Here is a 12,067-nt window from a genome sequence, read left to right as displayed (position 1 = left end):
AGGAGTGGGTAAGAGACAGACAACCCTTCACCTTACCTGAAGCCGCCCACCTTGCAGATGAATATGTGGAAGTCACGCAACTAGACCGACCAGTCCAACAAGCACCCCAGCGCTCAGAGACCCCCGCACTCCAACCACGTCACCCTCCTCGGCCAACACTTAGTCCCACCCCCGCACGCCAACCACAGCAACCCAAACCGGCTGAATTCGTGGGACCAGGGACCGAAGAGTCGTGGGTTACTCTGCATTAGGCAGACCGAGCCGCCTCTGCTGACAACTGCCAGCATCACTGCCAATATGTGCTGGTAAACAGGCAAACTGCCCGGTGCCTCAGGGACACCGGTGCTACCCTGACTCTCATTGAACTAAATGTGGCAGGAAACGCAGAAAATTTGCAGAAGACTGTACGAGTAGCTGGAGGCGCCATCCACCGGTTTCCCACTGCCTGAGTGCATCTCGATTGGGGAGCCAGAGCCCATCACGTGGAAGAAGGCATTATGAGAAACTTGCCTGCTGAAGTCCAACTAGGGAATGATCTTGGTTTCAACCTCAGAAAATACAAGTTTAAACCACCCAGGTGCAGTATGTGAAAAATATATAAAAGGATAATTACTTCCCTTCGTTTGGTCAGGTATAACAAAAGGATTCCTCTCAATCCTCAATACACATAGAAACAAAGCAAGATATACCTATACCTAAAAAATACAAAAGAAAGTACGCTCATAGGGGATTAACGGTAATATAGTAAAATGCCCCTTATTAATATGTCACACTCACAGAGTTTAGGTTGTTTTCAAGCCCATCAAAGTATGTAGATTCTCATAGATTCCTCGAGATTGGAGAGGTGGACATTACAAGCAAGAAATGAAAGATAGCATAGTATAGCACTGTTTGAAAAAGTATAAATCTGCTTTAATGGTTGCACTTACAGCATAAAAGATGTAAAAAGGCCCATCAATACAAATCTGTCGTCCAATCAATACAGAGAACGAAGTCCTTGTAGAAATCTCAGGCAAGTAAACAGGAAAATATATAAAATTCAATAAAATCAAATCAAATAAAAACAAATCAAATAAAAAGTTCCAGCAAATAACTCTACGCGTTTCGTCTGTATTAACAGACTTCCTCAGGAGTAGTGAAGTGCTTCAAATCTTGTGGGTACTTTGTCCTCCTTTTATAGGTCCTCCCGCCTCTCCAATCTCGAGGAATCTATGAGAATCTACATACTTTGATGGGCTTGAAAACAACCTAAACTCTGTGAGTGTGACATATTAATAAGGGGCATTTTACTATATTAACGTTAATCCCCTATGAGCGTACTTTCTTTTGTATTTTTTAGGTATAGGTATATCTTGCTTTGTTTCAACCTCAACCTGTTACTACCCGACTACAAGCACGGATGGCCGAGACTGATTCGCACTCAGAGACACCCCAGGTGAGATTCTCAGACCCTACCCTGACCGTAGTCAAAACCCCGGTAGCCAGGGAAAACCCCGATGAGTTTGGGAGGGAAGTAGCGACTGACTCGCACTTGACAAGTACCGAGTCAAAGCTGTGACCGGACAAGGAGGTCTGGAAGGTGACCGTTTTGTATGGGAACAAGGGCGACTGTACCAGCTCTCTAGAGTGCAGAATAGGACGCTGCCCCCTCCCTAAAGCCTCAGCTGGTAATCATGTGGATTGGGCATGATATCCCCTTGGCAGGACACCTGGGGATATGACAAACGCTACAGTGGGTGACCCAAGGTTTCTTTTGGCCAGGGGTCTCCCAAGATGTTCAGCAGTATTGCCAGACATGTGATACCTTCTTACTCCCCCCTCCCCCTCTTCTTACTGACCCCTCCCCCTCTTCTTACCCCCTTCTTAATCCCCCCATCTTGTTACCCCCCTCCCCCTCTTCTTACTCCCCCCTCTTCTTACTCTTCCCTCCCCCCTCTTCTTACTCCCCCTCCCCCTCTTCTTACTCCCCCCTTCCTCTTTTTACTCCCCCCTCCCCCTCTTCTTACCCCCTTCTTACTCCCCCCTCCCTTCCTACTCCCCCCTCCCCCTCTTCTTACCCCTCCTTACTCCCCCTCTCTTCTTACCCCCCTCCTCTCTTCTTACCCCCCTTTCTCTCTTCTTACTCCCCCTCCCTCTCTTCTTACCCCCCTCCCTCTCTCTTCTTACCCCCCTTCCTCTCTTCTTACCCCCTCCCTCTCTTCTTACCACCCCTCCCTCTCTCTTCTTACCCCCCTCCCTCTCTCTACTTACCCCCCCTCCCTCTCTATTCTAACCCCCCTCTCTCTTCTTACCCCATTTCTCTTCTTACCCCCTCCCTCTTTCTTCTTACCCCCCTCCCCCTCCCTCCCTCTCTGTTCTTACCCCCTCCCCTGTAGCGTGGCCGAGCTGCTCTCCGGTCCGCGGTGCCCGGCCGGAGTGATAGGAAGGTGCACACTGAGTGTGCACCTTCCTGTCAGTCCGGCCGGGTACAGGAAACAGAAACTCCTGTTCCGCGCGGAGTCAAAACCCCGGTACCGTAGTCAAAACCCCGGTAGCCAGGGAAAACCCCGATGAGTTTGGGAGGGAAGTAGCGACTGACTCGCACTTGACAAGTACCGAGTCAAAGCTGTGACCGGACAAGGAGGTCTGGAAGGTGACCGTTTTGTATGGGAACAAGGGCGACTGTACCAGCTCTCTAGAGTGCAGAATAGGACGCTGCCCCCTCCCTAAAGCCTCAGCTGGTAATCATGTGGATTGGGCATGATATCCCCTTGGCAGGACACCTGGGGATATGACAAACGCTACAGTGGGTGACCCAAGGTTTCTTTTGGCCAGGGGTCTCCCAAGATGTTCAGCAGTATTGCCAGACATGTGATACCTTCTTACTCCCCCCTCCCCCTCTTCTTACTCACCCCTCCCCCTCTTCTTACCCCCTTCTTAATCCCCCCATCTTGTTACCCCCCTCCCCCTCTTCTTACTCCCCCCTCTTCTTACTCTTCCCTCCCCCCTCTTCTTACTCCCCCTCCCCCTCTTCTTACTCCCCCCTTCCTCTTTTTACTCCCCCCTCCCCCTCTTCTTACCCCCTTCTTACTCCCCCCTCCCTTCCTACTCCCCCCTCCCCCTCTTCTTACCCCTCCTTACTCCCCCTCTCTTCTTACCCCCCTCCTCTCTTCTTACCCCCCTTTCTCTCTTCTTACTCCCCCTCCCTCTCTTCTTACCCCCCTCCCTCTCTCTTCTTACCCCCCTTCCTCTCTTCTTACCCCCTCCCTCTCTTCTTACCACCCCTCCCTCTCTCTTCTTACCCCCCTCCCTCTCTCTACTTACCCCCCCTCCCTCTCTATTCTAACCCCCCTCTCTCTTCTTACCCCATTTCTCTTCTTACCCCCTCCCTCTTTCTTCTTACCCCCCTCCCCCTCCCTCCCTCTCTGTTCTTACCCCCTCCCCTGTAGCGTGGCCGAGCTGCTCTCCGGTCCGCGGTGCCCGGCCGGAGTGATAGGAAGGTGCACACTGAGTGTGCACCTTCCTGTCAGTCCGGCCGGGTACAGGAAACAGAAACTCCTGTTCCGCGCGGAGTTTCTGTTTCCTGTAACGGCCAGACTGACAGGAAGGTGCACACTCAGTGTGCAAATTCTGATCACTCCGGCCGGGCTCCGCGGACCGGAGAGCAGCTCGGCCACGCTACAGGGGAGGGGAGGTGAGAAGCTGCCGCCGCCTGAGGCTCTTAAGAGAGCGCTCAGGCGGCTGCAGCATTTAAAGGGGCGGCCGGCCCCCTCAGAGTGTGCCGCCGGGCCCCCTGATGGCGGGCCCCCCTCCCGGCCGGGCCCTCGGACCATGTCCGAAGTGCCCGACCGGTCAGTCCGCCCCTGGTTGATGCAGAGTCTGGTTTGAATCCATAAAGGGCATAAACAGTGGTGTATCTTGGTTTTGTGCTGCCCTAGGCAGACACACACACACACACTAACAAACACACACAGTCGGACACACACACACACTAACAAACACACACAGTCAGACACACACACTAACAAACACACACAGTCGGACACACACACTAACAAACACACACAGTCGGACACACACACACTAACAGACACACACAGTGAGACACACACACTAACAAACACACACAGTCGGACACACACTAACAAACACCCCCTTTCTCTCTTCTTACTCCCCCTCCCTCTCTTCTTACCCCCCTCCCTCTCTCTTCTTACCCCCCTTCCTCTCTTCTTACCCCCTCCCTCTCTTCTTACCACCCCTCCCTCTCTCTTCTTACCCCCCTCCCTCTCTCTACTTACCCCCCTCCCTCTCTATTCTAACCCCCCTCTCTCTTCTTACCCCCTTTCTCTTCTTACCCCCTCCCTCTTTCTTCTTACCCCCCTCCCCCTCCCTCCCTCTCTGTTCTTACCCCCTCCCCTGTAGCGTGGCCGAGCTGCTCTCCAATCCGCGGTGCCTGGCCGGAGTGATAGGAAGGTGCACACTGAGTGTGCACCTTCCTGTCAGTCCGGCCGGGTACAGGAAACAGAAACTCCTGTTCCGCGCGGAGTTTCTGTTTCCTGTAACGGCCGGACTGACAGGAAGGTGCACACTCAGTGTGCAAATTCTGATCACTCCGGCCGGGCACCGCGGACCGGAGAGCAGCTCGGCCACGCTACAGGGGAGGGGAGGTGAGAAGCTGCAGCCGCCTGAGGCTCTTAAGAGAGCGCTCAGGCGGCTGCAGCATTTAAAGGGGCGGCCGGCCCCCTCAGAGTGTGCCGTCGGGCCCCCTGATGGCGGGCCCCCCTCCCGGCCGGGCCCCCCTCCCGGCCGGGCCCTCGGACCATGTCCGAAGTGCCCGACCGGTCAGTCCGCCCCTGGTTGATGCAGAGTCTGGTATGAATCCATAAAGGGCATAAACAGTGGTGTATCTTGGTTTTGTGCTGCCCTAGGCAGACACACACACACACACTAACAAACACACACAGTCGGACACACACACTAACAAACACACACAGTCGGACACACACACTAACAAACACACACAGTCGGACACACACACTAACAAACACACACAGTCGGACACACACACACTAACAGACACACACAGTGAGACACACACACTAACAAACACACACAGTCGGACACACACTAACAAACACACACAGTCGGACACACACACACTAACAGACACACACAGTGAGACACACACACTAACAAACACACACAGTCGGACACACACACACTAACAGACACACACAGTGAGACACACACACTAACAAACACACACAGTCGGACACACACACACTAACAGACACACACAGTGAGACACACACTAACAGACACACACTGTCGGACACACAGTCAGACACACACAGTCAGACACACACACAGTCGGACACACACACACACTAACACACACAGTCACAGACACACACTAACAGACACACACACACACTAACAGACACACACACACACTAACAGACACACACACACTATCAGACACACACAGTCAGAGACACACACACACACTCACATTAACACATTTTTTTTTTTAATTTACTCCCCCCCCCAGCCTCCTTACCTTTGGGAATGCTGGGGGTGGGGGGGTTCTCCCATTCCCTGGTGGTCCAGTGGCTGTAGGGCGGCACTGGCGGGCAGGCTGGGCGGCCGGCGAGGGAGCTCTTCCCCTGAGCTCTCTGCTCAGCTCCCTCACGCGCCGCCCGCAGAGTGAGACTGGGAGCCGGAATATGACGTCATATTCCGGCTCCGCCTCCCAGCCTCACTCTGCGGGCGGCGCGCGAGGGAGCTGAGCAGAGAGCTCAGGGGAAGAGCTCCCTCGCTGGCCGCCCAGCAACCAGCCCAGCATGTCTGTTAGCCGCAAGGCTAACAAGACATTTGCCTTGGGCATTTGGGGGCGGCGTTTTTTACCGCCCCCTGGAAAATGCCGCCCAAGGCAAATGCCTTGTTTGCCTCGCGGCTAATACGCCCCTGGGCATAAATCACCTAACATTCCTAAATCACAATGGATATGGATTGACACCTGACATGACATATTGACACCTTGACATATGGATTGACACCTGTCCTCAGAGACCCTGATACACACTGACACAGAGCAGAATAGGGACTGTTCCCCCTACATAGGGTCACTTGGCAGATATGGATTGACACCTATCCTAAGGATCCCTGATACACACTGACACAGAGCAGAATAGGGACTGTTCCCCTACATAGGGTCACTTGGCAGATATGGATTGACACCTGTCCTCAAAACCCCTGATACACACTGACACAGAGCAGAATAGAGACTGTTCCCCCTATATAGGGGCACTTGGCAGATATGGATTGACACCTGTCCTCAGAGACCATGATACACACTGACACAGAGCAGAATAGGGACTGTTCCCCCTACATAGGGTCACTTGGCAGAAATGGATTGACACCTGTCCTCAGAGACCCTGATACTCACTGACACAGAGCAGAATAGGGACTGTTCCCCCTACATAGGGTCACTTGGCAGATATGGATTGACACCTGTCCTCAGGGACCAGGGCCGGTGCAAGGATTTTTGCCGCCCTAGGCAAAAAAGAATTTGCCCCCCCCCCCCCCCATATGCCCTGCCATATGGGCCAACGCCAGTCTTCACAATGTGTCTTTTATCTGAAAAGACAGTGTGTTTACATTAAAAAGCCTACAGGCACAGGCTATAGACACCAGAACCACTACATTATGCTGTAGTGCTTCTGGTGACTATAGTATCCATTTAATGTGAGGTAAATTAGAGATTAGTGCCACTAATAATATATTGAATTGCCTACTTACCACCAGATGAGGACAAGAGGCTGATGATGGGCTCAGTCTGGCTCCACAGGCACCTACCCGATGCCCAGAGTAGATAGCTATTGGACCATATTACCAGGGGACAGTATCTGACCACTATTGGCCTATGTAAGGGATACTGACAGTTCCTCCGAGGCTATCCCCAAGCCGGCCTTCGTCACACCATTCGGCCTATACCAATTTCAGTTAATGCCGTTGGGGATGAAGAATGCCCTGGAGACCTTTCAATAGATGGTGGATAGACTCCTCGATGGCCTCCAGAACTTTACGTGCGCGTACCTCGATGACATTGCGGTCTTTAGCAATACCCGGGAGGAACATTAAACCAATGCGAGGACCGTATTAGATTGGATAAGGACGGCCGGCTTGGCCTCAAAAATGGCCAAATGTCACTTAGGCAAGACCGAGGCTCAATATCTAGGGCACCGGGTTGGGTGCGGGAGGCAGTCGCCAAACCAGCAAAGATCATGGCTGTTGCCAACTGGCCCACCCCCCGAACCAAGTCATGGCCTTTTTAGGGAAAGCGTACTACTATAGGCACTTCGTCCCCGACTATAGTGCTATTGCTTAACCCTTGTACGACCTGACAAAAAATACTCCATATGAAGGTTCTGTGGTCCCCTGAGTGCAAACAGGCTTTCCAGTCTCTCTCACATGCATTGATTCAAGCCCCGCCCTGGCCGCCCCAGACCCTAACAAACGTTTCATTGTCCACACAGATGCCTCCATGTTTTGACTGGGGGCTGTTGTAAGCCAGGTCGTGGAGGACGGAGGTGAACAACCCGTAGCCTACATCAGCAGGAAGCTCCTACCCTGGGAAGTAAGCTACGCTGTGGTGGAACTAGGACTCGGCATCACAGCCGCAGTGTCCCGCTGGCTGCCTGGAAGTACATGCCACACAATAAGAGAGGGGCTACCATTCAAACTGGTTTTGCACCTTTTCTCCCGATAGGCCGGCGAAACACCTCCCCTCCCTGAGTGCCGATTTGTGCAAATTGGTTGCACCCTTTTTCCTGATTGGTCGCCACATGGTTTAGGCAGGAAATTTGAATCCTCGGCCGAAACCAAGTGATTCTGTGGAGCTATGTTCGGGTATGTACAGAGACTCAAGCCCAGAATTTGTACGACAATTTCTCGGGCTCTGTACATCCGATAGCTCCGCAATTTAAAGGGTTTATAGCTGGGACCAGGAGCTATTTGGGGAGGTGTGGCATGTGGGTATGCGTTATTGTTTTGTGTGCATTTTTTTGTGTTTTAGGCTCCCTGTGTCTGGGAGATAAAATTATCTCCCAGACACAGGGTAGCCGGGGTGGGCTTATGTTTTGTATTGCTGTAAATGGAGATCCCCTGTGGGGTTCTGTGTATAAACACTGTGTATCTTGCCTACGATAAACAGTTCATTTTCACCGTTCACTAAGTCTTGTGTAGTGTTTGGGTGATGTCACCATTGCCCTTCTGCAAGCGACTATAATCACTGGATGGCAGCTATAATCACTCCAGGGCTGGGCAGTGGGCACAACCAGGAAGGGGCAACCACAGGCCATAGTACTACATATAATTTGAAGTATAATGCAAAGAGCACTATTGTCCTAAATTAACATACACATAGATGAGCTATTTCATTTTCACATGGAAACGGTTTAAGTTTAATTCCGAATTTACTCTGATAGAAGAGAAACGCTGCCACTTAAAGAGAAATGTGTAGTTTGTAATACAGAGCACAATGCATCCTCTTTCAATCTTACACTGCCATCTAGTGACTATTTACAGGTACTGCGTTAATTCATCTTCTGAAAATGTGATTTAGTTCCAAGAGCTAATTAATATGTGTAGAACATAGAATCGGTGTAAGAATGAAAAGAGTATCAATATGTATTTAGGTAACTTCTCTATCTGGACATATTTAATTTTAATCTATTTATGTGTGTTTGTTGTGTTTGAAGCTGAGGGGGGAAGGGGAATAAAATATTTTATTAATAAATTCAGTCTGCACTAAATACTTGCCGTGGTTACAAGCTCGAATGCGGTAGAAAACTTTCCCGCCGGCGGGTCTCTTCTTTTCAGTTCAAAAATTATTATTCAGCAAATCACCGCAAAGCACGAGTACAACCTACTGCATCAGCCAATCATCGACAAGACCCGCCCAGTGACGTGTGATTTGTGTTGCAGTTCCCCATCCGGTCCGCTCAGGAGACATATAAGGGCAGGCGGCCGTGGGCTGAGCATTGATTGTTCTACTTGTCTCATCGCAGAATGTCCACAACTCCACAACTCTCTCGTGGATTGTGTGGGTGGCTCTTAAAAGAGCCTTTGTGTTATTAGGGTTTGGGTGATGATGGGGTTTTTACTTGGCGCTGGTGTACTTGGTCACTGCCTTGGTGCCCTCAGACACGGCGTGCTTGGCCAGCTCTCCGGGCAGTAAGAGCCGTACAGCGGTCTGGATCTCCCGGGAGGTGATGGTGGAGCGTTTGTTATAATGAGCCAGGCGGGAGGATTCCCCTGCGATGCGCTCGAAGATATCATTGACAAAGGAATTCATGATCCCCATGGCCTTGGAGGAGATACCGGTGTCGGGGTGGACCTGTTTCAGCACCTTGTACACGTAGATAGCATAGCTTTCCTTCCTGCTCTTTCTGCGCTTCTTCCCATCCTTCTTCTGGGTCTTGGTCACGGCTTTCTTAGATCCCTTCTTGGGTGCTGGTGCGGACTTGGCTGGTTCAGGCATGATAATCTCACGAAGTTTCCAACAGATTAACTAGCCCCCTCCCCCTGGCAGCTCTATATATAGAAGCCCGGGCAGCAAAGCCTGACCTCTGTGCATTTCCTATTGGTCCGTTCAGAGCGGGCACTGAGCATGGAACGAGGTAATCCTACAGTGATTGGTTACTCTCTTAGTCGGATTCTGATTGGTGGATTTAAAATGCAACCAATCAGACTAGAGCTCGGCACATCTGCGGATGTATAAGTAGCCGTGCAAGGGGGCGGGAGCTCATAGATTTTACAGATTGCGATTTGAAGATGTCAGGAAGAGGCAAACAGAGCAGCAAAGTCCGGGCTAAAGCAAAGACCCGATCATCCAGAGCAGGTCTGCAGTTCCCAGTCGGCCGTGTCCACAGGCTGCTCAGGAAGGGGAACTACGCCCAGCGGGTTGGAGCCGGAGCTCCGGTCTATCTGGCTGCAGTGCTGGAGTATCTGACCGCTGAGATCCTGGAGCTGGCTGGGAACGCCGCCAGAGATAACAAAAAGACCCGCATCATCCCCCGCCATCTGCAGCTCGCTGTGCGCAACGACGAGGAGCTCAACAAACTGCTCGGAGGGGTCACCATAGCCCAGGGTGGGGTCCTGCCCAATATCCAGGCTGTCTTACTGCCCAAGAAAACCGAGAGCCAAAAGGCGTCCAAGAGCAAGTAAACTCCACTGTCCCTCATCTCCCAAACTCACACAAAGGCTCTTTTAAGAGCCACCCACAATCTCCACAAAGAGCTCACACTTATACACCGCTGCTGCTGTAGAGGGTTAAACGCATGAAAATGTGGCAATTATTCCCTAAAGGCTGATGGGCTAGAATTGATGCTTTTTAAAATGCTACGCAAACACTTCTAGCAGACTTTCCCTTCAGTTATTTTTATAGCTCTTACTCCTTGCTAAACTTTGGGAATCTTAGATTAAACAAAACATATCGATCTTAAGCAGAAGACTAATAGGCAAGTTAAATCATATTAGTGAACAAAGGCCAAGCGTTGCATAGTAATAACACAGGGAGGGAAGGGAGGACTCGGCTCCATTCATATTATTTATTTATATTTTTCAAACATCGACTTTAAAATTTGTGGCTAAATCCTGTGAAAGCAGGTGTTGGAGATTGTTTCCCCTATGCCTCTATTTCTGATGCTAATGCACAAGGAGACAAAACACACTTTAAAACCATTGTCACACACAGTGGCGTACACATGACCCATGGGGCCCCGGTGCGAAAATTGATCCGTGGGCCCCCCCCCCCCCTACTCTGGCGGGCCGGGGCTGCAACACATTGCGGCAGGCACCTGGTCGCAGGGGTTGCAGGGCTGCGAACCCTGCGACCGCGGTATGTACGCCAGTGCATGCAGATGCACACACACTTAAAGGACCACTACAGACACCCAGATCACATCAGCTCAATGAAGTGGTCTGGGTGTCAGGTCCCTCTAGTTTTAACCCTGCAGCTGAAAACATAGCAGTTTCAGAGAAACTGCTATGTTTCACTGAGGGTTAATCCAGCCTCTAGTGGCTGTCTCACTGACAGCCGGTAGAGGCGCTTCAGCGATTCTAAGACACTGAACGTCCATAGAAAAGCATTGAGTAATGCTTTCCTATGGGCGGTTTGAATGCGTGCGCGGCTCTTGCCGCGCATGCGCATGCGCATTCGGAGTTGAGAGGCGGAGGGATCCCCTGCGCAAAGGGAGTCCGGCGCTGGAGAAAGGTAAGTGCTCAAGACACACACACTCTCATGAACAGACGCATACACACTAGCTAACAGACACACACATTTACTGACAGAGACACACTCAGCGGCAGACATACATACACACTCACTTACAAAACATACACTCTCACTGACAAACACACACTCACTAACAGACATCAAACAGACTCACTAACACACAAACACACTCAGTAACAGACACACACAGTAACACACTCACTGACACTCACTAACAGACACGCTCACTCACTGACACTAGCAGACACACACCCTCTAACACACACACTAACACTCACACTAACACACACTCACACTAACACACACACAAACACACTCAGTAACAGACACACACAGTAACACACTCAGTGACACTCACTAGCAGACACACTCAACAGACACACTCACTCACTGACACTCACTAGCAGACACAAACACTCTAACACACACTTACACACACACACTTACACACACACTAACACTCACACTAACACTCACACTAACACACACACACACACATTTTTTTTGTTTTTTTTTTTAATCCCCCAGCCTCCTTACCTTTTGGGATTCCCTGGGGTCCAGTGCTGCTGCTGGGCTCCTGGGCGGCCGGTCACTGGGTGGGCAGGCAGGCAGGCAGGCGGGCGCGCGAGGGAGCACTCTCCCCTGAGTGCTTCCTCTTCAGCTCCCTCGCGCGCCGCGTAGGGATGCCGGCGCCGGAAGATGACGTCATCTTCCGGCTCCGGTATCAGTGCGGTGCGCGAGGGAGCTGAAGAGGAAGCACTCAGGGGAGAGTGCTCCCTCGCGCACCCA

General features: G+C 51.5%; 2 protein-coding genes across 2 annotated transcripts; one reads left to right on the top strand and one right to left on the bottom strand.

The window, feature by feature from the left end:
* Positions 1-9,113: 9,113 nt before the first annotated feature.
* On the bottom strand, positions 9,114-9,535 carry LOC134565901 (histone H2B 1.1-like). The gene has a single exon (XM_063425582.1). The coding sequence runs from the start codon at positions 9,521-9,523 to the stop codon at positions 9,143-9,145; it is 381 nt and encodes a 126-aa protein (XP_063281652.1). The 5' UTR covers positions 9,524-9,535; the 3' UTR covers positions 9,114-9,142.
* A 275-nt stretch (positions 9,536-9,810) lies between these two features.
* Positions 9,811-10,239, top strand: LOC134565900 (histone H2A type 1-like). The gene has a single exon (XM_063425581.1). It carries the CDS (start codon positions 9,817-9,819, stop codon positions 10,207-10,209), a length of 393 nt encoding a protein of 130 aa, XP_063281651.1. The 5' UTR covers positions 9,811-9,816; the 3' UTR covers positions 10,210-10,239.
* Positions 10,240-12,067: the final 1,828 nt, after the last annotated feature.

Source organism: Pelobates fuscus, chromosome 6, assembly GCF_036172605.1.
Source record: "Pelobates fuscus isolate aPelFus1 chromosome 6, aPelFus1.pri, whole genome shotgun sequence".
NCBI classification, from domain to species: Eukaryota; Metazoa; Chordata; class Amphibia; order Anura; family Pelobatidae; genus Pelobates; species Pelobates fuscus.
The sequence above is the reverse complement of the archived record's forward strand: the minus strand, read 5'-3'. Positions and strand labels throughout refer to the sequence as shown.